This window comes from Setaria viridis, chromosome 5, assembly GCF_005286985.2.
Source record: "Setaria viridis chromosome 5, Setaria_viridis_v4.0, whole genome shotgun sequence".
In the NCBI taxonomy this organism is placed as follows: domain Eukaryota; kingdom Viridiplantae; phylum Streptophyta; class Magnoliopsida; order Poales; family Poaceae; genus Setaria; species Setaria viridis.
The window spans coordinates 21,848,164-21,875,391 of NC_048267.2; the positions used below are offsets into that span (position 1 = coordinate 21,848,164).

At 45.8% G+C, this 27,228-nt stretch overlaps 1 protein-coding gene across 1 annotated transcript; it reads left to right on the forward strand.

The window, feature by feature from the left end:
* The first annotated feature begins 1,344 nt into the window (after positions 1–1,344).
* Positions 1,345–8,539, forward strand: LOC117858317 (fimbrin-2). Its single transcript, XM_034741363.2, has 13 exons — positions 1,345–1,619; positions 1,724–2,247; positions 2,330–2,501; positions 3,292–3,330; positions 3,438–3,506; positions 3,606–3,722; positions 4,118–4,332; positions 5,293–5,448; positions 5,526–5,725; positions 6,187–6,347; positions 6,811–6,907; positions 7,633–7,724; positions 8,086–8,539. The coding sequence occupies exons 1-13, from the start codon at positions 1,533–1,535 to the stop codon at positions 8,257–8,259; spliced, it is 2,103 nt and encodes a 700-aa protein (XP_034597254.1). The 5' UTR covers positions 1,345–1,532; the 3' UTR covers positions 8,260–8,539.
* Positions 8,540–27,228: the final 18,689 nt, after the last annotated feature.

Here is a 27,228-nt window from a genome sequence, read left to right on the forward strand (position 1 = left end):
ATTTTGGTATGTTGAAATGATGTTTTTGTTATTGTAGCTTCGCGGTGAAAACAGTATAGCAAATCGTAAAGAGGCAACGAGGATGACATAACCCGACGAACACGTTGAGGCGGCAGTCCCATTTCCCAAAATACAGAGCAAAGAATACTCTTGTACTGGTACGGAGTATGCGACGTGTAAAGAAAAGGAAGCCATGTTGTACGTGGAGCAATCATGCTACAGTGAAAGTAAAACAATTGCATTTCATTGATGATCTGATGATCAGCAAGATGGAGCACCAACTGGTTTACAATGTAGGATACTATCGAATAGAGATGCTCTATTTTGAGTATTTTCTAATATAGGATCCAATGCATAGTGTTTTGCAAGCAAGTGTTTATTACTCGAATAATCGTAGCGGAATTAAAGAAGTATGAATTGATTTTTGCATCAAGCGTATTTACTCGCGTATCTATGACATTAAACATGACATGATTTACACATTGATATCTACGATAATTCGTATATCTCAACCATTTTGGTACGTGGAAATGATGATTTTTGTTATTCTACTTTCGCGGTGAAAATGTATAGCAAACCGTAAAGTGGCAACGAGAAAAAAATAGACCTGCGGGTGGTATGACGGCTCCCGAGCTTTTGCTTAAGAAGAAAGATTAGGTCGGGCCTTGCAGCATGCTTTGGTATGGGATAGACGAGGAGATTTTTTTAACCCCAGCCTGAAATTCGCTCCCACGAGGAGTCGAACCCAGAACCTGAAGAACCTGAGGAGTGCCACTCGGTTCCACTAACCAACTCGGCTGGGGGACCTTAGGCAAAGTGGCAACGAGGATAAGGTCTTGTTTTCCAAATACAAAGCAAAGAATACTTTTGTATGGTACAGAGTATGCGCCGTATAAAGAAAAGAAAGCCATGGTGCATGTGGAGCAATCAAGCCACAGTGTAAGTAAAACAATTGCATTTCATTGATGATCTGCAGATCAGCAAGATGGAGCACCAACTGGAACAGGAGAGGGGGCTGAGCTGGGGCTGGGAACGGAGGCTGAACCAGCACCAGCTTCCTGGCTCGCCACCCGCGCGCCCGGGGGACCGTACGAGCCGTCCCCCCTTCCCTCCTTTCCCGAACAGCAACGGTCGGGATCAGCTGTCACTGGCCCAGGGACCCCTCCCACCTCGTGCTGACTGGTCACTGCCAACCCATTGGCCCACCGGGCAGTGGCCCAGCGAGCGAGAGAGGCAGCACCCGCAGGAGATTTGAATCCGCAACTGGGTACGCGAAAGGCAGGCTTTCCGTTACGACCCACCCTGCCTCATCATCATCCCCTTCCCCCTTCCTTTATTTTGAACCAGCGAACGGACGCTCCCCCGACCCGTCCCTCTCTCTCCTCTGAGCTGCCGCACGGCACAGGGGAGCCCCACCCCCACACCACCCCGCTCCCACTCCACACTGTCAAGAGAGGGAGGGCGAAGCGCCTCCGCGCCCACCGCGATCCGCCCGCTCACCTAACGCCGGTCGCCGGTCGAACGCCGCCGCGATGGGGTTCGAAGGGCTGGTGGTGGTTTCCGACCCATACCTGCAGCGCCGCTTCACGCAGGCCGATCTCCGCGCGCTCCAGGCCAAGGTATTATTTCCTCCGCCTCCACCTCCACCATCTCGTCGACTCGTCGCCAGCCGGCGGCACCGCGCTGATTTTTCGTTGGGTTTTACGGTTTTGGTGTCTGACAGTATGCGGCGCTGCGGGACGCGTCGCCCAGCGGGAGGTTGCGGATACGTGACCTCCCCGCCGCCATCTCCAGCCTCCGCGGCGCCACCGTCGCGGCCAAGGGCGACGCCGAGAAGGAGAACAGCGCGCCGGAAGCAGGCCCAGGCCCGGGCCTCACAGACGAGGAATGGGCCTCCGTGCTCAAGGCCGTCGCGCGCGCCGACGAGAGGCCGCAACAGGATGCCAGCTTCGAGCTCTTCCTCCGCGTCTACGCCGAGATGCAGCTTCGCCTCAAGGCGGCAGGCGCCAGCGCCGGCGGGAAGAAGGCGGGCGGCGGCATCGCCCGCTCCTCGTCCTCCTCCGCCGTCGCCTTCCTCACGGCGGCCACCACCACGCTGCTGCACACCATCAGCGAGTCCGAGAAGGCATCCTACGTCGGCCACATCAACGCATACCTCGCTGAGGATCCGTTCCTCAAGAGCGCGCTCCCCATCGATCCGGCCACCGATCACATCTTCCACATCACCAAGGATGGCGTCCTCCTATGGTGCGCTCCTGATGCACTTTCTGCGCTCCTGATTCTTACTGCAGCCTGATCCGGTTTCCATGTTTTCGATTGTTCCATGCAGCAAGCTCATTAACTTGGCCGTACCGGGCACCATTGACGAGCGCGCCATCAACACCAAGAGGGTGCTCAATCTGTGGGAGAAGAATGAGAATCATACACTTTGCCTCAACTCCGCCAAGGCGATCGGCTGCACCGTCGTCAACATCGGCACACAGGACCTTGCCGAAGGGAGGGTAAGAATCTCAATCACCCCTTATTTCTATGTGACCAGTGATCATCGCCTTGTGTATTTATTAGTTACGGTGTGAGATTCATCGGAGTAGAGCTGTCATGAATGTTTGGTTTCGTTCCCTTTTTAGTTGTGTAGTACTTGGGCTCTTTCAGAAGTTGATGGGAGGACATACTAGTGTGAAGTCCATGTGATGTGCGGGACCATAAAGCGTTACCTGCGCCAGTCTTTATGTTTTTTAGTTTCACGTCCGTACTTCACGCTTTGCTGGTAGTTGACACTTGACCACCATGGAACAATCATCTATACTAAGTTGGAGGGGTAACATATGGTTGGTTTGATGGCTCCTGTGCCTTTTTCTTATGCCAGTGATAACAAATTCAAGATAGTTGAAACTTGCGTCCATGGTACCATGGAAAAATCAATCAATCTGTATTGATGCCACTTGATAATGGGTCTGACACTAATGGTTTAGGTCCTCTAAAACACCATTAGATTTTCCCGCTAATTGATGCCACTTCATAATCGGTTTGACACAAAATGTTTAAGGTCTGTTAAGCCACCGTTAGATTCTGCTGCATGTTTCAGTAACAATTGACTTATACCTTTCTTTTCTCTTAATTTTCATTTGTAAGTTGACCTGTCTGTGCCTTGATTCACTTCATTTTACATCCTCTAAGATCTATTTTGAACTCTGTCTCTAGCAGTCATCGCATTCTTACTGCTCTCTTTTTATATGTTAAAGAATTCCTGCATGTGAACTTATTCAACCTTTTTCCTCCATTTGCTTGCAGCCTCATCTTGTCCTGGGCTTAATTTCTCAAATAATCAAGGCAAGCTCTTGTCTTTTGTTACTATATCCTTCATAATTTCTGTCCATAGGTGTTTGTTTGATGAAGAAAAACTGAATGTGCTAACATTTTGTCACAATAATAACCAGATACAACTGTTGGCGGATGTTAACCTGAAAAGCACACCTCAGTTGGTTGAATTGGTCGAGGACAGCAAGGTAGTGTATGATTTCTCTTCATTCTACTATGCTTGAAAACTAGTTTGGTCTCTTCATGGGAAAATAACTCACTGCCAAAGCTTTGACTGATTATTGCAGGAGATGGAGGAGCTTATGAGCTTGTCTCCTGAAAAGATTCTATTAAGGTGGATGAACTTTCAACTGAAGAAAGGAGGTTTCCAGAGAACAGTAACAAACTTTTCATCAGATATAAAAGTATGCACATTTGATTCCCAGTTCAGTCCTGTCTTTTAGTTCTTATCACGAAATACAATTGGCTCCTATTTGCTAGTCGCTGTAGTTTAACTAGAAAACCCCAATATTGCATGATTGTAGTTATTGTAATCCAACTAGAAACCCCAAAATGAATTTGTACAATGCTGGGACATTTCCTAATGTTATTTAACTTGTTCCAAAACATTGTGTCAATAAGCATATTTACTGAACATATTTCCCCCTGCATGATGATATTTCCTGTTTCTTGAATTCTGCTGTTATAATAAGAATGTTAAGCAATAGATGTGCACAAACCTGTATATCAACTTTTCTAGTTTCAACTGTAGTTCAGCATGAAGCTCTTCTCTTTACCTTCTGCAACCTGAAAAATGCAGGACAGTGAAGCGTATGCTTGTCTATTGAATGTCCTGGCACCTGAATGCAGTGCAAAACCATCGGCAATGTCAGTAAAAGACTTGCTTCATAGAGCAAGATTAGTCCTTGAGCATGCAGATAGGATGGGCTGCAAAAGATACCTGACTCCAAAAGACATAGTTGATGGCTTACCAAATCTAAATCTTGCCTTTGTAGCTCATATTTTTCAGAAAAGGTATGCTTTTTACAAATTATCAATCAAATAAGTCATCTTTGTATTGATGCTTTTACATATGGACTTTGGTTCATTGATTATACGCTGCCCCTATGAAATGGATAACCCTTGCAGCCATAGCTGAGATTCTCATGATCGGGCCTGACCTGGTCGACCCGATCAAACTATTTCACTTATGATCTGGCCAGGTTTCCGAGAAAAAAAAAGTAAAAGAAAAAAATATGAAAGGACTAAACGGCCACTGCCTGAAAGGACTATGCTATGTCCACTTCAAAGGCTGTTCTCCCTCTTGGGAGAAGTACCATGCCTCTTTTAAGATCTTGTCAAAAGCATGTGATACCTGCTACTACCCTAGTACCCTGGCTATCATTCTGTAGTGCTCATATGAAAAAAAAATTATCAAACCAGTTTTTTTTTTCATGTTTCTTTTACCTTTTCACTCACTAATATAAATTATTTGGGTGTCTCTTAGGAAAATTCCCAACTCTAAAATGTTTTTATTCTAATTAAAAGCAATCTTATTTTGTATAATTGACTTAAATTTGGTGTAATTTGTGCATAGATGTGCCTCGAACTCTTCACATATATGTATTATCTCTAATTCTCTACAAGAAGTTAAATAGCATTCATATCTCAGCGACTAGATATGGTGTTTTGTTGAGAAATCTTTAGGCATGAAGTTAATATGTCAACTGTATGAGCATATGTTGAAAAGATCATAATGCAACTCTTTCCTGTTGTGTTTCCCTTTGGTCGATTACATGTGCATTTGTAAAAAAAGAAAGTTACTTTTTTTTCATTTATATGTTTAGCAGTGTTTGCATGGCTTGGGGGAGACTGACATAAACAAATTGTGCTGAAAATACATATCCATGCCATAAGCTTGCATGTGGAGCTGAAATCGGTAGTAAATTACTTTCATTTTCTAAATGCTTTATCTTTGCTGTCCTTTTGTTGCAGAAATGGGTTGTCCAAACAAATGAAACAAGTTTCTTTTGTGGATGGACTCTCTGATGATGCTCAAGTTTCCAGGGAAGAAAGGTCATTCCGGCTGTGGATTAATAGCCTTGGAATTTCCACTTACATCAACAACGTGTTTGAAGACCTTAGAAATGGGTAGACCATATTTTCACCATCTTAATCTGTGATGATCATGCTGATTCTGTCTCTGATACTTCATCCTTGAATTGTAGATGGGTTCTCCTTGAGGTGCTTGACAAGGTTGCTCCTGGCTCAGTTAATTGGAAGATGGCAAATCGTCCGCCAATAAAACTACCATTCAAGAAAGTTGAAAATTGCAATCAAGTTTTGAAGATCGGAAAAGAACTAAAGTTTTCCTTGGTGAATATTGCTGGAAATGATATTGTGCAAGGGAATAAGAAACTGATATTAGGTAAGTACCAGTTACATAGATTATATCTCAGAAACACAGTATCCTGTAAAAGAGTTTGATTATATGTACTTCTGATTTTGCAATTAATTTGTAGGTGAACAAATGTTTAAACTTGATGCGTGTTACTGTCAGTTCGCACTCATTAAGTTACATCTGTTTCCACTGATCTGCTGCTCATACATTTGATGCAAGGATGCCATATTAAGACAGGATTTACAATATATCAGTTTGTTGATCTGTCAAGTTTTTAGAGCATGCCAAACTACAGAACTGTTTTATGATGATATTCACAGTTGAAATTATTACAGTTCCTGTCATCGGAAAGCATGGAATACAATGAATCTTTTGTTCATGCATTTTTTTTATATGCCATGCACCTGATTTAGTTAATTCTGCACTACACATAGTATCTCTTGCAACTTATGATTGGACCATATAATTAGATGGTGCATTTATCCCAGCTTTTCTATGGCAATTGATGCGGTACAATATTCTTCAACTGCTGAAGAATCTTAGATTTCACTCAAATGGAAAAGAGATCACAGATAATGACATATTGGCATGGGCCAATAAAAAAGTAAAAGATTCTGGAAAGCACCATTCTCGTATGGAAAGTTTCAAGGTACTTGCCGTTCAATATATTTCCTAGTGTGCATCACTAGTAGTTGCTTAGTTGTTTATTCTTTGATATGTCATCATATTATAATAGATAGTAAAATATGCAACTGTATAACTTGAGCGCTTATCTAAGTGGTCATAAGTGGATAAATTTCTGAAACTATTTTGAAAAGCTTCATTAATCTTAAAATAGTTGTCTAACATGAATATTTTCGTTACCAGAAGTTAACTTCTGTCTAAATATTGATTATTGTTGTAGTTAGTTACGTTCAGTGATAACTTACATTGCAATGATATAATGCTAGCCTTGAAGGGCCAGTATTTATATAGCTGATGTACCAAGTCCAAGAAGACAAAAAAAATGTAAAATGGTTTCACGCTGAAAGTTTTAACTACAATTCTCTATTGTTTTTTACTCAAAGTTGGTACTTACGGTTCATGCATCAAACTACATTTACTAATTACAGGATAGAAGCCTTTCCAGCGGCACCTTTTTCCTTGATTTACTAAGTGCTGTGGAGCCTCGAGTTGTGAATTGGAGCCTTGTGACTAAAGGAGAAAAAGGTTTCTCTTATGCTTCTGCAATTTTTGGATTTCTATATATTCACATTAACCCAATATCTCCCTTCATATTTATGATACAGAATTATGAATCTCCATCCCATGCAAAAATTAGCACACCTAAATTGCATTGATTTCTACTTTGTCTTAGTTACTACTACCTCCGTTCTTAAATACGGAGTATAGGATATTTAGGACAAACTAATTAGTTCAAAAATGAACTAAATTTATTGTCCTAAACGTCATATATTCGTGAACAGAAGGAGTACCTATTTATTGTCCTCCTTGCATTCAACTACTCTAGCATAGAAGCTACTCCCTCCGTTCCAAATTATAAGTCATTCCAACTTTCTTGGAGAGTCAAAGCATCTCAAGTTTGACCAAATTTATACAATAAAGTGCTAACATTCATGATATCAAATAGGTACCATTAGTTTTTTCATTAAATATATTTTCATAGTATATCTGTTCGGTGCCATAAACTTTTGTGATTTTTTCTATAATTTTGGTCAAACATAAAATGGTTTGACTCTCCAAGAAAGTTGGAATGACTTATAATTTGGAACGGAGGGAGTACCTTTCATAGTCATTTTTGCTAGTTTTCCTGGAACAATGTTATGTCAAGTCACCAGATTGACTACTACGAGCGTATGCCATGCATTTATTTTCTTGCAGTGCATGTTTGTCAAAGCCTATTTCCTGAATAATTTAAATTTATTTCTGGATAGATGAAGAGAAGCAAATGAATGCTTCATACATCATTTCCGTGGCTAGGAAGCTTGGTTGCTCCATTTTCTTGTTGCCAGAAGATATATTGGAGGTAATAAATTTGATTGAGTAAATTTAATTTGCCATTTTCTTTGGTACAATTCTGGATGTTTCTAGTAGCAGCAACTTAGATTGTTGTGACGCTTACTCTAAAACATCCATTTGCATTCACTTTGCCTGGTGCAACACTTGCTCTAAAATATCCATTGCATTCACAATTGCACCTTAAATTCAGTTATTAATTCAGGCTGTTTACAGTATATTACAATTCAGACAAGTTATTAGTGTTAACCCAAATTCAGTTTATTGTGCTGTCTCAAAACACCTCAACTCAGTAATACAATATCCTTCTTTCTCTTGTGATGTCAACTTGGTTACAATCTGCAATATTGTTTATGTTTGATTTCTCTCAGGTGAACCAGAAGATGATGCTAACTCTGACAGCAAGCATCATGTACTGGTATTTGAAAAGACCAACATCACATTCATTGGACTCTGAAAACGGGAGTTCATGTGAGACAAGCTCGACCACAACTTCAGACGATTCTGCATCTGAATCATCGTTCGATGACAATGCAGCTAGATAGAAGTGCAGGGATCATAAACAGAAATGATCTGACCTGGAATACTCTTCATCCCAGCGCGACATTGGTTTTGTTCTTGATTCTTTGCTGTAATTTTAAGAACAAATGCATTCAACGCATAGGGAAGCGATAAAGAGCTCAGAGTGTTCATTTGTGAGGTTTTGTAGTGTGAAAAATTGATTGGGTGAAAGATGTGTAACATCCTGTAAATATTGACGCAGGTAGCCTATATTTGTAAAATCATAGTGACAGTGGATTGTCCAAAATCCACATAGTTTGGTTTTTTCTTGGGCATTTTTGCTTTGCAACATGACAAGATACCGGTTCCAGTTTAGAGCGAGAACAAGTTGGGTTGTAGCTTGCGATAAATCTGTCCTAATTAGGAATTTAGGATGTTAAACATTTAGGCACGTGTTTATTAGAAGGAAAGAAAAGAAACTTAAGAACACCTTTTTTCCATTCGTTTTTGTGGTTCATATACAGATTTCTACATGCTTTGTCCTGCAAATGTATTTCGTTCTAGATTTTAAATTTAACGTTAAGCTAGTTTCTACTAAGAATAATTGAAGTTTGGATGATGGTAACTTTGTGTTTGAAGTTGTACTTGAAATATCAAAGTACATTCAAATATTTTATATACAGTCAATCATTTTATTTAAGTTTTCAAAATTGAAAGTTTTGAGTATTTCAAACTTAAAGTACCAACTCTCTCCCGGTCCCCCCTCCAATTTTTGGAGAGTCTCTGTGACGCGTCTATAGACCTGGGATTCCCAACAGGACAACCTTCCCACAACACTTGGCCCAACGAAGGTCACCGCAACAACGTACACCTGGGCTAGCCCGGCTACGCGTAGTCAGGCTGAGACTCCGATCCGGCCACCGGCCGATTCCTCCGATCGGGAAGCCTAGTCGGCACCCCAACCGAAAGGTGTCAGTTGGGGGTGGGGCCACGGTTTGACCCCGACTGAGTTCTCCCGACCAAGTCCTCCCAACTAGGGATGCACTGTAGCGCCAGTACCGCTCCCTCGACCAACTTGGTCGGGGTCGAATGGGACAACCCATCGAGGATGCCTGCCCGATGTGGGCCGGACGAATAACGAGGAAGCGCCCGGGTCAACCGGCCGTACGCAGAACCGTACTACGCCACGCCCCGCGCATGCCTTGCACAGTGCTGTCGTAGGCTTCGACAAGACTAGGCAGCACATATACACTCACTCTCTTATCCTCTCCGACTTGTAAGACCGCTCCCTTGTACTATAAAAGGGGACGGACCCTCCACTTCTGCGCACTCGAATGTTCACACACGCACTCTTACGCTTTCACACTCTCACACACTCAGCACACGTTTAAGCTCCTGCCACTCTCTTCCACTGAGACGAGAACAAGGCCAGGACTACTTAGGCACCCCCCTCATACTCCTCTCATTTGTACCCCCACTGCAAACTTTGAGTAGCAGGTCTAAGTAATAAAGTCGACCGACTGACCCCAACTGGACGTAGGGCGCGTTGCCCGAACCACGACCGACTGACCCCAACTGGACGTAGGGCGCGTTGCCCGAACCAGTATACATCTTGTGTCATTGTGTGCTAGGTCATATCCAATCTAACGCACGGCAAAACTTTAAATATTTACTTGTCAGCTAGATTTCGCACCAACAGTTGGCACCGTCCGTGGGGAAGACATTGTTGCGTTCACGTTTTGCAGGTCATCGGATGGCCCACCTCACCGCCACCTTCAACATGGTGGGCTCGGGCGATATGATTCGCTTCGGCTCGCTAGAGTTTCCCGTGCCCACCCTCGGTGGGACATGGGTTCCACCCATCTTCGCGTCGTCCCGGACCTTCTGCTTCGGAAGCCTGGACTTCGTCGCCGATCAGCTCGGCATACTCCACCTCCGCGAGGAGACGACTCCCTGGCATCCCCGGGAAAGGTGGCTTGCATCATCATCCGTGAGCCGCTCGACGTGGAGGCACTTGCGCTCCACATCGAGTCCGTGCTGGGCACGAACTGTTGGAGGTATGCCCTAGAGGCAATCATAGAGATGATGATATTCCATTTGTATCCATGATTTGTATGTTGTGTTCATTGAATATCCATTGAAGGCTACTTGAATTGATTTGCAATTATGTGAATTGTATGTGAAACTCTTTACTTGTATGGTTATTCTAAAGTTGTCCCTAGTCGGAGTTCATGTGAGGACACACATGAATATTAGACTAGCACATGTATTAGTTGATGACTATGTTTCACAAGTCATGGACATGGAGATGTTGAACTAATAATGTGGACACATGTGGAGACATGTGCTAGGACTGACCCAACACGAGAAGTAGTTCTCTCTTTAAACAACATATACGCTTTGTCCTTAGACCTGAGATTGTCGCATGTATTCTAGATGTGGATCGACCTACTTATGGACTATCAAACGCTATGCCGTAACAGGGTAGTTATAAAGGTAGTTTTCGGGTTTGTCAAGAAACATGCTATGAGACATGGTCAATCAAGATGGGATTTGCCCCTCTCTGATTGAGAGTGATATCTCTGGGCTCCTCGAGTGATCGGATCCGAAAATGCATGGCCATGCTACGTACGGTTAAGAGTTAACCTACAAAGGGATTCCGAATCACAGGATCGAAAAAAAGCGGTCGGCTTGAAGCTAGACCAAATATCGTGAGGCAAAGGGAATAGCATGTATATTATGTTGTGATGGTTCATCTGATATGATCTCCGTGTGCGTATAGGAGTTGGCACGTCTTGCTAGAGGCCGCTACCGACTATTGGGCCGAGTAGGAGTACTCGGGCCATGTCTATACGTATCCGAACCCATAGGGTCACACACTTAAGGGGCTGGAAGCCCAATTCGGATCAGATCCGAGTTGGATTAGGTTTAGAAGTACTAATGGGCCTCGGATCCAGAGGCCCGTCAGGAACCTCTATAAATAGAGGGGTGGGGGCGCCCTAGGGTTTACACCTTTTTGGCAAAAACACACCTGCCGCGCCTCCCACGCCCTCGCCTGTTGCAACTCGCGGATCTAGCAGTCCGGCTTGCGACGCTTCCTCCCTGCACGTGTGGATACCTTGGAGGTGTTGCGCCTGCAGCACTTGGACGAGCCGCCGACGAGCCGCCGACGAGCCACGACGAGCCGCGGTACCGGAGGCGATCTTGCTGCACGTGGACGAGCTGCTGGACGTGATCGACTACGTACGACTACGTGATCGTCTTCACTGTATCGACGCATATCTACATCTTCCGCACCAGTAGTGCGTCGAGTGGTAATCCCGTGATCCTTATACGGCAGTTCTTCCTGGTTATACGCGGTAGATTTTTGAATTGCGCTAGTGTAGCCTACCTCGTATCCCTACAGTGGTATTAAGAGCCGTAGCTGCTTAGTTTTGGATTCGGGATGTGTGCATATGGAGATATGCGAGTTTTCTGTTTGATCTATGTCCTGGTTTCGTGCCCTTGCTGCAATGGTAGTGTAACGACATACTCCTACCGGTCGGTTTCCGCCATCGGAGTTAAGTGATACACGTAAATCCAGTTGCAGTGAGCGAAGATCAATATGATTGGTCGAATCGAGATCCAGGGTCATACGCCAGGCGCATTAGATGTGCAATAGTAGATGGGATCTACTGCCGGGGTCGGGATTTTGACGTATGCGTATGCTTCGGTAAATCAGCCGTAACTTTTCGGTACGATCTCGGATCGGGGTGATTTTTATATGAAAATTGATCTACAGAAAAAGTTACACATGAAATTCAATGGCGTTGCCGTTTTTGGCGAAATTATATTTCCCAAATTCGGCTTGGAAGATCGAGTTTCGGGCCTCCGAAGTTTGGAACGTTAGGACGCCTAACTCTGTTTTGCAGGATGTATGTATGTATCTTGTGATCAGTATGGCCCACTTGTGTATGTGATGCATGTGTGTAACTCATTCGTGACCTGCGTGTCACGCGTACGGCAACACGGCAGGAGCCATATGTGTTGTCACTTTATTGTATTTAATGGTCTGCGTACCAATCTGTGATGATCCAAGCAACTATGTAATCTTCATTACTAGATTCTTTACTAGCTATTAGGTGTAATAGCATGCTCTAGTTCTTGGAGGACTCATCACCAGGAGGATGGCGCACATGGAACATGGAGATGGAGATCACCATGGTGAACAGGTTCTATGGAGATGGAGATCACCATATGAAAACGGGCCATACTGTGTCACAACTGTGTGAATGCTATTCTGTTTATGTTTTACTTTCTGCATGCTGTGATGTTAGAAGTAGAACGATCCCTCACAAAGTTTAAGTTAGTATGCCCTCCCAACTAAAACTTGCACCGTCCCATTTCTTGTACAATTAGTGGTGGGTCTATGAAATTAGGGTACCACTAGTTTTCCTTGACTAGACGGGTTTGTTTCGAACACTTACACGCATAAGGGTTGGTCTGCTTAACAAGGTTATCTTAACGGTTAAGGACCTTGGGGCATAAAGGTTGGGCGCCGAGACATAGAGATGTCACTCAACAACATGAGTCATATGTGATATGATTAGCAAAAGTTGCTTACCGATCTACCTCGTTTGCTAGCGGTGATGCTAAAGCTCACTAGTCGACTTGTTAGTTGTGGATCCTGAATCACTAAGTTTCAATAGAGGGATATTGATTTTAGTGGGAGTAGATTCTGTTAAAATAGTTTAATGTAATTTGCTCTATCATGGATACGTTTATCTTAGTGTATTTTGCATTACTTTTGTTGTAGATTAAATGACACCTAGCACCACCACCACATCATTTGCTTTGCGTTCGGTCCTTGAGAAGGACAAGTTGAATGGAACAAATTACTCGGATTGGATCCGCAACCTGAGAATTGTTCTCAGGGCTGAGAAAAAGGAAGATGTTCTAGACAACCCACTACCAGAAGAACCTGCTGATGATGCACCCGCTGCTGCTAAGAATGCTTACAAGAAAGCATGTGATGCTAACCTCGAAGTAAGCTGCCTTATGCTTGCTTGCATGGAACCCGAGCTGCAGATGCAGTTCGAAACAAACCATGAGGCGCACGATATGATCGTGGCGCTTAGAGACATGTTCCAAACACAGGCCAGGACTGAAAGGTTCAATGTGTCTAAGGCCTTTGTTGAGAGCAAGCTAGCAGAAGGCGCAGCAGTAGGACCACACGTAATCAAGATGGTTGGTTACACTCAACAGTTGGAGAAGCTAGGCTTCCCACTAGGCCAAGAGTTGGCCACTGATTTCATTCTTTCGTCTCTTCCGCCTAGCTATGGGAACTTCATCTCGAACTACCATATGCATGGGACGGAGAAGGGTCTGAATGAGCTGTGTGGCATGCTTAAAACAGCAGAGGCTGACATCAAGAAAAGCGCTAGTACCAGCCATGTGATGGCGATACAGAACAAGCCTAGCTTTAAGAAGAAGGGCAATTCTTGGAAGAAGAAGGGCAAGGCTGGAACGTCCAAGCCAAACCCACCGCCCAAGGTTAAAGCTGGACCTAGACCTGCTCCAGACAAAGAGTGCTTTTACTGTCATGAACTTGGTCACTGGAAGAGAAACTACAAGCAGTACCTAGCTTCCTTGAAGAATGGCGGAAGTAAGAGTACTTCTACCTCAGGTACGCTTGTTGTTAATGTTATAGACAACATATTTCTCGCTGATACAATTATTAATTCTTAGGTATTTGATACCGGATCGGTTGCTCATATTTGCAATTCGATGCAGGGAATGATAAGAAGTAGAAGCGTGGAAAGAGGAGAAGTTGATTTCCGCGTGGGCAATAATGCAAGAGTTGCTGCTTTGACCGTCGGGACGATGCAACTCCACCTCCCGTCAGGATTTATTATGGAGTTGAATAATTGTTATTTTGTTCCTAGTTTAAGTCGAAACATTTTGTCTCCTTCATGCTTGATGAAGGATGGTTATTCATTTGCGAGTGAAAACAATGGTTGTGTGATCTCTAAGAATAATATGTTTATGGCTTTTGCACCCATTGTGAATGGATTATTTGTTTTAAATCTTGATGGTTCACCTGTCTGTAACGTAAGTGCTAAAAGGCCTCGGCCTAATGATTTGAGTCCTACCTACTTGTGGCATTGTCGTTTGGGTCATATAAGTGAAAAGCGCATGAAGAAACTCCATTCTGATGGACTTCTAACTTCGTTTGATTTTGAATCATACGAGACATGTGAGGCTTGCTTGCTAGGCAAGATGACCAAGACGCCTTTCACAGGATTTCCTGAGAGAGCAGTAGACTTGTTGGAACTCGTACATAGTGATGTATGCGGACCAATGAGCACGACGGCTAGAGGAGGATTCCAATACTTCATAACTTTCACTGATGATTTTAGTAGATATGGCTATGTCTACTTAATGAGGCACAAGTCTGAAACCTTTGAAAAGTTTAAGGAATTTCAGAATGAAGTTGAAAATTAGCGTGGTAAGAAAATTAAGGCCCTACGATCTGATCGTGGAGGCGAGTATTTGAGCCACGAGTTTAGCAATCATCTAAAGAGTTGCGGAATTGTTCCACAACTTACGCCGCTTGGAACACCTCAGAGAAACGGTGTATCTGAGCGACGTAATCGAACTTTGTTAGACATGGTTCGATCAATGATGAGCCAGTCGAACCTACCGTTGTCATTTTGGGGATACGCTCTAGAAACAGCAGCTTTCACACTTAATAGGGTACCATCTAAGTCCGTAGTCAAGACACCATATGAGATATGGACTGGAAAGGTTCCTAGTTTGTCTTTTCTAAAGATTTGGGGATGTGAAGTGTTAGTCAAGCGACTTCAGTCGGACAAGATCACACCCAAGTCGGATAAGTGCATTTTCGTGGGTTATCCAAAGGAAACTTTGGGATATTATTTCTACAACCGATCAGAAGGTAAAGTGTTTGTCGCTCGGAACGGGGTTTTCCTAGAGAAAGAGTTTCTCAAAGGAGAAAAGAGTGGAAAGACAGTGCATCTTGAAGAAGTTCAAGATGAGCCGATCGGGTATGAATCAATGAGTGATGCTAACGTAGCAGAACAAGTTGAGATACCCATGGCAAGAGAAGCACCGCCACAACCACGAAGATCGGCAAGGCTCCGCGAAATGCGGGAAATATTATTGTTGGACAATGATGAGCCTGCGACATATGCAGAAGCAATGATGGACCCAGACTCCGAAAAATGGCAGAATGCCATGCAATCCGAAATAGAGTCCATGGGAGACAATCAAGTTTGGAACTTGGTTGACCCGCCTGATGGTGTTAAAGCCATAGAGTGCAAATGGATCTATAAGAAGAAAAAGGACATGGATGGAAATATTCACATCTATAAAGCACGACTTGTCGCAAAAGGTTTTCGACAAGTTCAAGGAGTTGACTACGACGAGACCTTCTCGCCCGTAGTGATGCTTAAGTCCATTCGGATTATTCTAGCTATAGCTGCATATTTCGATTATGAGATATAGCAGATGGATGTCAAGACAGCTTTCCTGAATGGAAACCTAACTGAGGACGTGTATATGATACAGCCCGAGGGTTTTGTCAATCCGAAAAATGCTGGAAAGGTATGCAAGCTTCAGAGATCCATTTATGGATTGAAGCAAGCATCTAAGAGTTGGAACATTCGTTTTGATGAAGTGGTCAAAGGGTTTGACTTCACCAAGAACGAAGAAGAGTCTTGTGTTTACAAGAAGGTTAGTGGGAGCTCTGTAGTATTTCTAATCTTATATGTGGATGACATATTACTGATTGGAAATAACATTCCTATGCTTGAGTCCGTAAAGACTTCACTGAAAAATAGTTTTTCGATGAAGGACTTAGGGGAAGCGGCATATATTCTGGGCATTAAGATCTATAGAGATAGATCGAGAAGGCTTATAGGTTTAAGCCAAGATACTTACATTGACAAAGTGTTGAAGCGGTTCAGCATGGAAGAGGCAAAGAAAGGGTTCTTGCCTATGTCACATGGCATACATCTCAGCAAGACTCAGTGTCCTTCGACTGCTGATGAGCGGGATCGCATGAGTAGAGTGTCATATGCCTCGGCTATTGGATCTATCATGTATGCAATGATAAGTACTCGCCCAGATGTTTCATATGCGCTAAGTATGACAAGCAGACACCAATCTGATCCAGGTGAGAGTCACTGGACAGCGGTGAAAAACATTCTTAAGTACTTGAGAAGTACTAAAGATATGTTCCTCGTCTATGGAGGTAAGGAGGAGCTCATTGTAACAGGTTACACCGATGCTAGTTTCCAAATCGACAGAGATGATTCAAAATCACAATCAGGATTTGTGTTCACACTGAATGGTGGTGCTGTTAGTAGGAAGAGTTCCAAGTAGGAGACGGTGGCCGATTCTACGACAGAAGCCGAGTACATCGCGGCTTCGGAAGCCGCGAAGGAAGGTGTTTGGATAAGGAATTTCCTCATTGAGCTTGGTGTGTTCCCGAATGCGTCCAGCCCATTGAATCTCTACTGTGATAATAATGGGGCAATTGCGCAAGCAAAGGAGCCAAGGAACCACCAGAAGAACAAACACGTAATGCGGCGATTTCATCTCATTCGAGACTTCGTTAACCGGGGTGAGATCAAGATATGCAAAATACACACGGATCTGAACATTTCTGATCCGTTGACAAAACCACTCCCGCAGGCTAAGCATGATGCGCATGTAAGAGCTATGGGTATTAGGTACCTTCTAGATTGACTCTAGTGCAAGTGGGAGACTGTTGGAGGTATGCCCTAGAGGCAATCATAGAGATGATGATATTCCATTTGTATCCATGATTTGTATGTTGTGTTCATTGAATATCCATTGAAGGCTACTTGAATTGATTTGCAATTATGTGAATTGTATGTGAAACTCTTTACTTGTATGGTTATTCTAAAGTTGTCCCTAGTCGGAGTTCATGTGAGGACACACATGAATATTAGACTAGCACATGTATTAGTTGATGACTATGTTTCACAAGTCATGGACATGGAGATGTTGAACTAATAATGTGGACACATGTGGAGACATGTGCTAGGACTGACCCAACACGAGAAGTAGTTCTCTCTTTAAACAACATATACGCTTTGTCCTTAGACCTGAGATTGTCGCATGTATTCTAGATGTGGATCGACCTACTTAGGGACTATCAAACGCTATGCCGTAACAGGGTAGTTATAAAGGTAGCTTTCGGGTTTGTCAAGAAGCATGCTATGAGACATGGTCAATCAAGATGGGATTTGCCCCTCTCTGATTGAGAGTGATATATCTGGGCCCCTCGAGTGATCGGATCCGAAAATGCATGACCATGCTACGTACGGCTAAGAGTTAACCTACAAAGGGATTCCGAATCACAGGATCGAAAAAGAGCGGTCGGCTTGAAGCTAGACCAAATATCGTGAGGCAAAGGGAATAGCATGTATATTATGTTGTGATGGTTCATCTGATATGATCTTCGTGTGCGTATAGGAGTTGGCACGTCTTGCTAGAGGCCGCTACCGACTATTGGGCCGAGTAGGAGTACTCGGGCCATGTCTATACGTATCCGAACCCATAGGGTCACACACTTAAGGGGCTGGAAGCCCAATTCGGATCAGATCCGAGTTGGATTAGGTTTAGAAGTACTAATGGGCCTCGGATCCAGAGGCCCGTCAGGAACCTCTATAAATAGAGGGGTGGGGGCGCCCTAGGGTTTACACCTTTTTGGCAAAAACACACCTGCCGCGCCTCCCACGCCCTCGCCTATTGCAACTCGCGGATCTAGCAGTCCGGCTTGCGACGCTTCCTCCCTGCACGTGTGGATACCTTGGAGGTGTTGCGCCTGCAGCACTTGGACGAGCCGCCGACGAGCCACGACGAGCCGCGGTACCGGAGGCGATCTTGCTGCACGTGGACGAGCTGCTGGACGTGATCGACTACGTACGACTACGTGATCGTCTTCACTGCATCGACGCATATCTACATCTTCCGCACCAGTAGTGCGTCGAGTGGTAATCCCGTGATCCTTATACGGCAGTTCTTCCTGGTTATACGCGGTAGATTTTTTGAATTGCGCTAGTGTAGCCTACCTCGTATCCCTACACAAACCTCACAATGAATGATGTGGATATTATCATGTACACACTGGCTAACACTTTCAGCCAGCTCTCCGGATGAGCTCTGTTGTCCCCACCGCGTTCGCCATGTGGCTGGCTCCCCTTCGGTCTTGCATCCCGATGGACGCGTATACACGGGGGCTCTGGAGGGTCATGACGTCGTCTCTCCACCCATGCAAGTTCATGGGAATGGCGGACTATGCTTAGCCTCCTTCCACGACCTCTGTGACGAGGAGCACGAGAATGACGGCTCTAGCATTGGCAACATAATGGCACTTGACCATCCTCTGTCCAGAGAGTGCGCCATGGCGGATGCCCCAGAACAGCTTTCGGAGGTGGTGGAGTCAGTTGAGACTCACACCCCACCGAACCACCGTGCGGAGCCCCTGGCGCAAGCATAGGCGCACGGCAACAAGTTGCGACAACGGTAGCAGGACCAACGGCCGCCTCTACCAGCGCGCCCAGCGCATCCCTCCGCACCGCACACGTGCAACCCGGCAAGCGGTGCTCGAGGCCGCGCCTGCTAGGTCCAACGCAACATCCTGGCAAGAGGGGATGACCTCCCACAGTTCGCTCGGGCCAGATAGAACATTGCTGCCGCAGTGATACTTCTGCGCAGCCTCCCCGAGCTAGCTAACCCATAGGAGTAGGCAATCCACCGGAACCTCTGGGCGCTAGTGGAAACCGCCGCCGTACAGCAGGAGGAGAGCTCCGCGTCGCGACAGTAACACGCAGCCTCTTGCCCAACCTGGGGCCGCACCAGCCGAACCGCACCATCCGCTCGCCCCCGCAGGCACGTCGAGCAGGGCAGAGCGCTACGGTAGCTCCACAGCCCGACCAGGCACGAGCGCCGTGGCGTCCGTGCGTGAGCGGATTGGGCCGAACCGTGACGCGCGCAGCGTCATCCACCCGCGATGCCTGGCACGATGCGACGCCAGCGTTGAACAGATGGCGGCAAGAGCGGCCGACGCGGCCCGCGACCGGTCCGATGAGGAGCACGAAGAAGTGTACCCTAGGCGAGGCGGCCGACCGAGCGACCGGAACGGTGACCGAAGCCCTAGCCCGGACGGATCGGGACCACGAGCCTTTGGTCGCCGCATCCAAAAAGCGTCTTTCCCACGGCGTTTCTGACCTCCCACCAACATCACCAAGGACATTGGGAAGACGAACCCCGAAGTGTGGCTTGAAGACTCCCGGCTTGCCTGCTGAACCGAAGGAGCCAATGATGACTATTCCATAATTCTTAAAATACTTTCAAATATTTTAAATCCATAGTCATTTCTTGTGGTTTTCAATTAAGTTTGGGATTTTTGAGCATTTGAAACTTACAATCCAAATTGGGGATATTTTACGGATGGCTACTCTTGAAATGCCAGTTTTATAAATGCTCTTGCTCAATCATGTCACATATTTTTTGACACAACGTACTCTCTCATGTATATTTTAATAAAATCAATATTTTTTTTTGTTGTCAAAAAAATTATCTGTATACGTTGTTGATGTAGTCAACGTACCAATAGTTTTAGGGAACAAACTTTGTCCAAATTTGTAGGCAATCTTCTCTATCATTTAGTCAGAGAATGTTGATTATTGGTACCTCGTGTCGAGTTGGCCTGAAAAACCAAGCATCATGTTTGGTCTTGACAAGTGTTTAACAAGTACTCCCTCGTTCTAAAATGTATTATGTTTTAATTTTATCCACAGTTAAACTGTTTATATTTGGACAAATTTATAAAAGAAAACATCAACATCAACCTTCTTTTAGTTTTATTAATCTACCATGAAATACATCTTGATAGTATCATTGGTGTTGTAGATATTTACATATTTTGCAATCAAAGTTAAGTAAATTTGATCAAATTTGTGAGAAATATATGCCGGCTGGTTCCCGTCTCATCTTGGACAGGATGAGTACCGCCTGGAGCCTGCCCGCGCCTTGTATCATTTCGTCAGGAACCTACACATTGGAACTTTTATTTTATGGTTTGCAATTCGACACGTGCTGAGTCCAAGGCGAGATCCTTCCTTCTCTGTATGTGTCAACTGCAGCTTGAGGCCTTGAGCATGCAGCGTTCCGCTTCGTCCATTATTAGTCCGCATTCGATGGAAGGATTATAGAGGCAGGCAGACCTAACAAGGGTAGACTTATCCGGGCGTTCCAAATGTAGCTGGAAGTTGGATACTTTCAAGTTAGCTTTGGTTGGATGTTGGAATTCATCACTCTGGGCTGATTTTTGTATATGACGCATCTGGTTCCACGGTCTCATCTTCAGTCCGCGTGCACCTGACAGCGCAAGTCGAGAGCTCGAGATGTGCTGCTTGGAAATCCCTGCCAAGTCGCATTAGAGCAACAACGATTTCATGCTTGGAAATCTTTCGTGTTGAGGAGCGAAGCAGCGACCGGCCGGCCAGGGCCACCAGCCACACATGGGAGATCGCTTAGCGTTGCGGTGTTGCTGACCTCTTCGATCGACGCGAGTGCCCTGATCCAGGCTCCACACAGCCCACCATGACTGCATGAGAGAGCAGGCTCCGCGGCTCGCCCAGGAGGACCAGAAGAGGGTGAGGACTGAGGAGGAGGCGGCGGCCGGATCCAGGGCCCGATCGGCGGGCAAGCGTGAGTAGGACTAGTTCGTGTGAAAGGCTTTTTTTTTAAAACTTTTCGTGGGAAAGGCTGACAACGGCTACTTCCAAGTACGGCGCGCTGGCCCCAGACCCCCAGTGCTGCTCCCCCGAGTCCCCGACTCCCCGGTCCCCCCGCGTCCCCGCCCCGCGTGGTCATGCCGTCATGGACTCATGGTCGGTCGGCGTCGCCCCGCCCTCTACCCGCGACGCGTCCCCACTCTCAGCTCACCGGCTCACGTCACGTGCCGATCGGCGCCACCCGTTTCCATTTGGCAGCTGCCGCTCCGGCCCCGCTGCCCGCCCTTTGCGGAGCCCTTTGTGCCTGGCGCCCGGCCCCCAGTGGACCCCACAGTTGCCACGTCGATCGCACCCCTAATCACGTTTTGATTGATTGCTCAACGACGACGACGGGCGTACGCATAACGGGATGTATTGTATCACTGTATGGTGAGCTAGCGTAGGCAAGAGTAGTACTGAACTAAACAATACCGTTGGGAACCCACACACCAGTCACCAATTAACTAAGCCGTAGCCGTACGGCGGGCAACGGGCGATCATGATTGCTACCAGTACCGGACTTATTTTGACGTGCCAAACTTAGCTCAATTAGCCATGGACCTGTAACACCAGACTAATGCCGTGCTGCGCGTACGGCCGGACCGGGCTGCTGGCTTTGACATTTCCGTCGCACAACGGGCAACGGCGAGTGTGTGGGACATGAGACCCGCGGTTTCCTCACCAAATTCGTACCACGACTAAATTTGGTTCCCGTGATATTTTACACGCAGTGTAGTATGTGTTTTATTCAAAACAAACTCCGATGTATGCAGACAAAGCAACTATCTTTTTTTCAGGACCGTGCCTTAGCACGTATTTTATTAAGAGAAAAAGAAGTAATTACAGGATGTAGCAGTGTCATCAAGAGGTGATGACCTGCTCGACGGTTCATGATTAGTTCAATATTACATATGCACCGTTGAGCAACCTAGAGTAGGATTGTTATTTGAGACAGACATAGCTAAAGGAGCTAAGCAACTACATCGGGCGGCGACTTCTTCAGTAATGGCCTGCACTAGCTACATCACATTCTTCTCAATTCTGTTGAAGGTGCGAGCATTACGTTCCAACCAGATGGACCAAGAAATTAAGATTACCAAAGAATCAAATGTTTTCATGTCAGTCTTATCAACTCGCTTCCTTGCTGTCATCCACCAGGCAGCCAGAGATTGTTCCGCGGGTGATGGAGTCAGCGCCTGCTAGGTTACTCGTGTAAGAGCCAAATGCTAGACTTGTTTTGTATAAGAACACCTGACGAGCAAACGGTTAATGGTTTTGGGTTCTTGTCCACACAAAATGCAGCTGTCGTCGTCCTACAGGTTATGCCTCTTGCGCCTTGCAGCCGTCCAACAACGACCGTGGAGTGCAAGCCACACAAAGAACTTGCACTTACCAGGTGCTCGTGTCTTCCATAGAATCTTTGCTCCTGGTATTTCGTGTTGGCCAATGAAGAAAGCTATGTAAGCAGTCGATGTTGTGAAACATTGATCCTCAATCCACTTCCAAAGCATCTTATCTTGGGAACCTTTATCAAGTGTCACCGATTCCATCTTTTCCCAGATGGTTAGGTAGTCCAGGAGCACCTGAACCGTGAGTGCTCCAGAAATATCCTTCACCTATTTCCTATCCTGTAGACCGTCATAGACCATTCGCTTCTTCCGGATTCATGGGCCAACTGTTTGAATCAAGCATGAAGCAATCTCTGCAATGGAGCGTCCATCAATCCATCTATGTGTCCAGAACAGGGTCTGCTTGCCGTCTCTAACCCGAACTGATGTGGAATAGAAGAACAACTCAGCTACCGGAGCTTCCACTTTGTTAGGTAAGGAAAACCAAGAACGAGATGTGTCTGTTCTTTTCAACTAGAGCCAGCATATGCGGAGTGCATATCCCATGATTTCAAGGTTTGTGATCCCTAGCCCACCTAGATCAGGCGGTCTGCAAACCTTCAGCCAAGCCAGTAGGCAGTGCCCTCTTGAAACCATCTCAGCTCCTGTCCATAAAAATGCACATCTACGCTTGTCAATATGTTTGATGACCCATGGAGATAAGGTTACTGCAAATTGCCGTATGAATTGGTACCGCTGACATTTTCACTTTAACCAGAACCGCACGACCCGCTTTACTCATCAGCCTACCTTCCATGTTGGCAATCCAATGTTAATCTTGTCCACCAATGGTACTAGGTCATTCCTTGTCAACTTGTTGGTAGAGACTGGGATCCCCAAATATTTGCAAGGAAAAGCCTGTAAACGCCCTGGAAAAGAGCTGATCAAAGTGACTGTCTCCTCGAGGCCACACTGAATCGGTGATACCACACATTTATCCAAATTAGTACGAAGGCCCGAAGCATGACCAAATAGCTCTAGTATAGCCCCTGTAACAATCAAGTCTTGCTGCTTGGGAGAGAGGAGTAGAACAACATCATCAGCGTATAAGTATATATGTTCTTGTATGGCACTGCTTCCAAGTGGTACCAGAAGTCCCTCTTTATCTGTCAATGTAATCAAAGAATTTAAAGCTTCCATTGCCAGCACAAACAACATGGGTGACAAAGGATCACCTTGCCGGAGGCCCTTCGCATGACATATTCTTCTTCCCGAGGCTCCATTCACAATGATTTTTGTACTTGTTGTAGAGAGTAGCAAGCTGATCCAATTGATCCAACGTCAGGAGAAACCCATATGCCTTAGAATTTTTAACAAGTAGGTCCAATCCACCGAGTCAAAAGCTTTTGAAATATCAATCTTGATCAAGGCAGAAGGTGTCTTGCGGCAGTGAAGTAGTTTGGACGAGAGATCAACCGCTTGAAAGTTGTCATGTAAAAGACGACTTTTAATGAATGCGCTCTGGTTGTGACGCACCAAATCCTTTAGTTTGGGCATGAGCCTATTGGCCAGTACCTTGGTGAATAACTTTGAAAATCTATGTATGAGGCTAATCGATTGATAATCAGCAATATGTAGGGCATCCGGTTTTTTGCGAATAAGGACCATGAAAGCCTGATTAACCAAATGCATGTTGCGACCATCTAGAGACCAGAGAGCATGAAAGGCACGCATGATGTCATGCTTGATGATCGGCCAGGCCGTTCTATAGAACAGGCCGGTGAACCCATCTCGGTCTGGTGCCTTGTCAAGTAGGAGGTCTTGTATTGTTTTCCACACTTCTTCCTCAGAGAAGCAATAGTCAGTTGACGACATGTTTACTGATGGAATGCCCAGGCACTGGAGGTCTAGCGAGACCGTGGGTGTGGTTGGAATCCCAAGCAAAGCATTAAACTGTTGGAAAGCCACCTCTGCCTTAGCCTCCTCATGAACAACCGCCTGATCACCTACTGTAAACGACTGGATGTGGCTCTTTCGATTTTGGTTGTAGGCTTGCAGATGAAAAAAATTTGTATTTGCGTCGCCTTCCGCAAGGTAGTTGACATGACATCTCTGTCTCATGATTGTTCTCAACAGAGACGCTAAGCCTAAGCATTTCATCTTCATTTTGTTATGGAGTGTACGCTCATGGGGTGCAAGGGGTCTGGATTCTTGAGCTTGGTCGAACCTGTACACCAATTCTTTGGCAACGGCTTGCTGGAGACGAACTGAGTTGACATGCTTGGCACTCCATCTCTTTAGAGCAACTGCGGTGTTTCGGAGCTTGTAATCCAAGGTGCGAAAGGTGTCAGCATCCGGCCAGGGACATGTCCATGCATGTTCCACAGTCTGAAGATAACCCTCATATTTTGGCCAAATGTTCTCAAAACGAAATTGTTAGAAAACTGTGAGCTGGTAGCTAGTTTACAACAACAAAGGTGCATGATCAAAGCATTCTGATGAGAGAACGCACAGGTGATGATTAGGAAATGGTGACGCCCAATCCTTAGAGACGAAGACTCTGTCGATGCACTCTAAAGTTGGATCAGCCCGTTCGTTACTCCACATGAAGAGCCTACCGTGTAGGTGTAGTTCTTGTAGCTCTAAATCATCTAGCAGGCGTCGGAAGCGACCCATCATCCTACGGTCTAGCCTAGAGTTATTCTTGTCTTCCGCTTTGTATATAAGATTAAAGTCCCCACAAACCATCCAGGTGCCTGAGCACCCTGCTCTAATGTCACGAAGTTCCGCTAGAAATCGTAGTTTATCCCCGTCGGATTGTGGACCATAGACACAAGTGAGCCACCAGTTCTCTCCATTTGGAAGAAGTTTCACCTTAGCAGTTAAAGTGTTCTCACAAAATAGTGAGTTGGACACTGCCCAGGCTTCTTTATTCCACGCCAATAACACACCACCGCAGGTGTACGACGCTGGAAAGTCATAATAGTCGAAATCAATTCCCAGCAACTCCCTGATCATCGAATCATTATAGGTATCAAGTTTAGTTTCTTGCAAGGTGATAAGGGAGATATGTTCCTGAGTGACCAGCTGACGAACAACATTTTGTCTAGCTCTAGCGTTAAGTCCCCGCACGTTCCAAATCAACATATTTTCAGCATTCATGTTAACAGGTTTAAGCGACCAACAATGACTGACACAGAAAGCGACGAGCTCAAGGCTCAATGTCAGCTACTGCCGCTATGAAAAGCGACCCACCATCCGGGATCAGTTCATCAAGTGCTTCCCATTGGGAGACTGAGAGAGTGGCGGTAAAGACTTCCAAGAAACGCACGAAGGCCACAACATCCAGCGGTCTGGTCCTGGAAGATATGCCAAGCTTTTTCATTAGCACGTTCTGTGCTTGTAGAGTTGGCTTGGTTGCCTGATGGTGTGACTTCTTGACCAGCCTCTCGCTTCTTCGAATTGCCAGAGTTGCTATCGGTGACGTGTGGGCTTTCCGCCTCGACGGGGTTGACTGCAGCACGACCGGCGATCTCGCTCTGCAGACGGAATGTGCAAAGTCAGCTGTAACATTCTTAATAGGTGTTGAAGCCTCCGGAGGAAAATGGAGTGGAATAGCAATAGAAGAGCCTCTGGTGAGCGTCACAAAGTTGTTATGTGTTGGGACAGTGGCAGCTTAGCTACCGGGACATCTTCAAAATGTACCACTTCAAGATTTACCGACCCATGATCGGTGCCATGGTGAGGACTTGGTGAGTCATGTGACTTCTCATCAGCTACCACCACTTTAGTCTGGATCAAAGGTGCAACATCCGCGTGGTCCAACCCCACCGTTCCCTCCAGCGTCACCCCCGGTTTGATGGTCGATCCATCCATGATTTTATCTGACCTAGTGTTGGGTTGTGGCGGAGGGATTACCAGCAATGGTAATGGCTCCAGAGGGGGACACTGCTCAATCTCCAATCTCATCGGATCAAAAGCGCGAGGTGACCCTCCTTGCTGCGACCCGGGTGAGATTGTGCCTCCAGACTCTCTGGCAAGCACCTTGTCCCCAAGTGAATGCATTGCAGCGCAGGCGTGCATCCTGGGGCCAAGGTCTGCCTCTATCACCATGGGGTCCACGGCCAGATCACGCGTGGCCTCTCTGATCGCCGTAACCATTTCGTCAATCAGCACTTCTTCCTGCCCTTTCGCCGGAATACCGCATCGAGGCATTTTGGTGACACATCTTGGCACTACAGCAGCGATAGAGATGTGACCTGGTGGACCCGCTGAAGGTGTGCAGTATCTGCAATGTCCAAACCTCAATGGCGTAGATAGGGACCAAGCTCTTGCCAGGGGGACCACTGCCGCTGAGGAGAATGGCGGTCCCCAGCCAGGCCCAAGTGATGGTCCTCCACCAGAGCCACCTTGCTCATCCTTGAACCTAGTTCTCTTTAGCCATGGGTTCCTTCTGTTGCACTGCGAGAAGCCTGGGTACTCCTCATCCTCTGAACTACCAAAATTATCAGGTGGAGTGCCATCATCCGACGAGTCACTAGATAAGTTCCAGTCCTGCACTTCAACTACTCTGATGTGTACAATGTACCAAAGTTCGTCTTGTTTGAAATGAATGAGTTCATGAGGCTTCATGAAAGTCCACATTCAACATATGGTGCTAGAGGTTCTGGGATGAGGATCAGTTTCTCCATCGGTACCAGATCGGGATGCATGCACTAGCAAACCACAAAGAGGATGGCACTATTGTTGTTCCTGTCAATATGGGTCGGGGCTTCTACCAGATCAAAACAAGCAGAACCCAAAATGATCTGCGATGTATTCACATTCCACGCATGTGCAGGAATTCCTCTTAATTCAATGAGTACTCTAAAAT

Coding starts and splice junctions, on each gene's coding strand:
- LOC117858317 (XM_034741363.2), top strand. CDS start 1,533: ATGGGGTTCGAAGGGCTGGTGGTGGTTTCCGACCCATACCTGCAGCGC. Junction 4,333..5,292: donor GCTCATATTTTTCAGAAAAG/GTATGCTTTTTA, acceptor CTTTTGTTGCAG/AAATGGGTTGTCCAAACAAA. Junction 7,725..8,085: donor TGCCAGAAGATATATTGGAG/GTAATAAATTTG, acceptor GATTTCTCTCAG/GTGAACCAGAAGATGATGCT.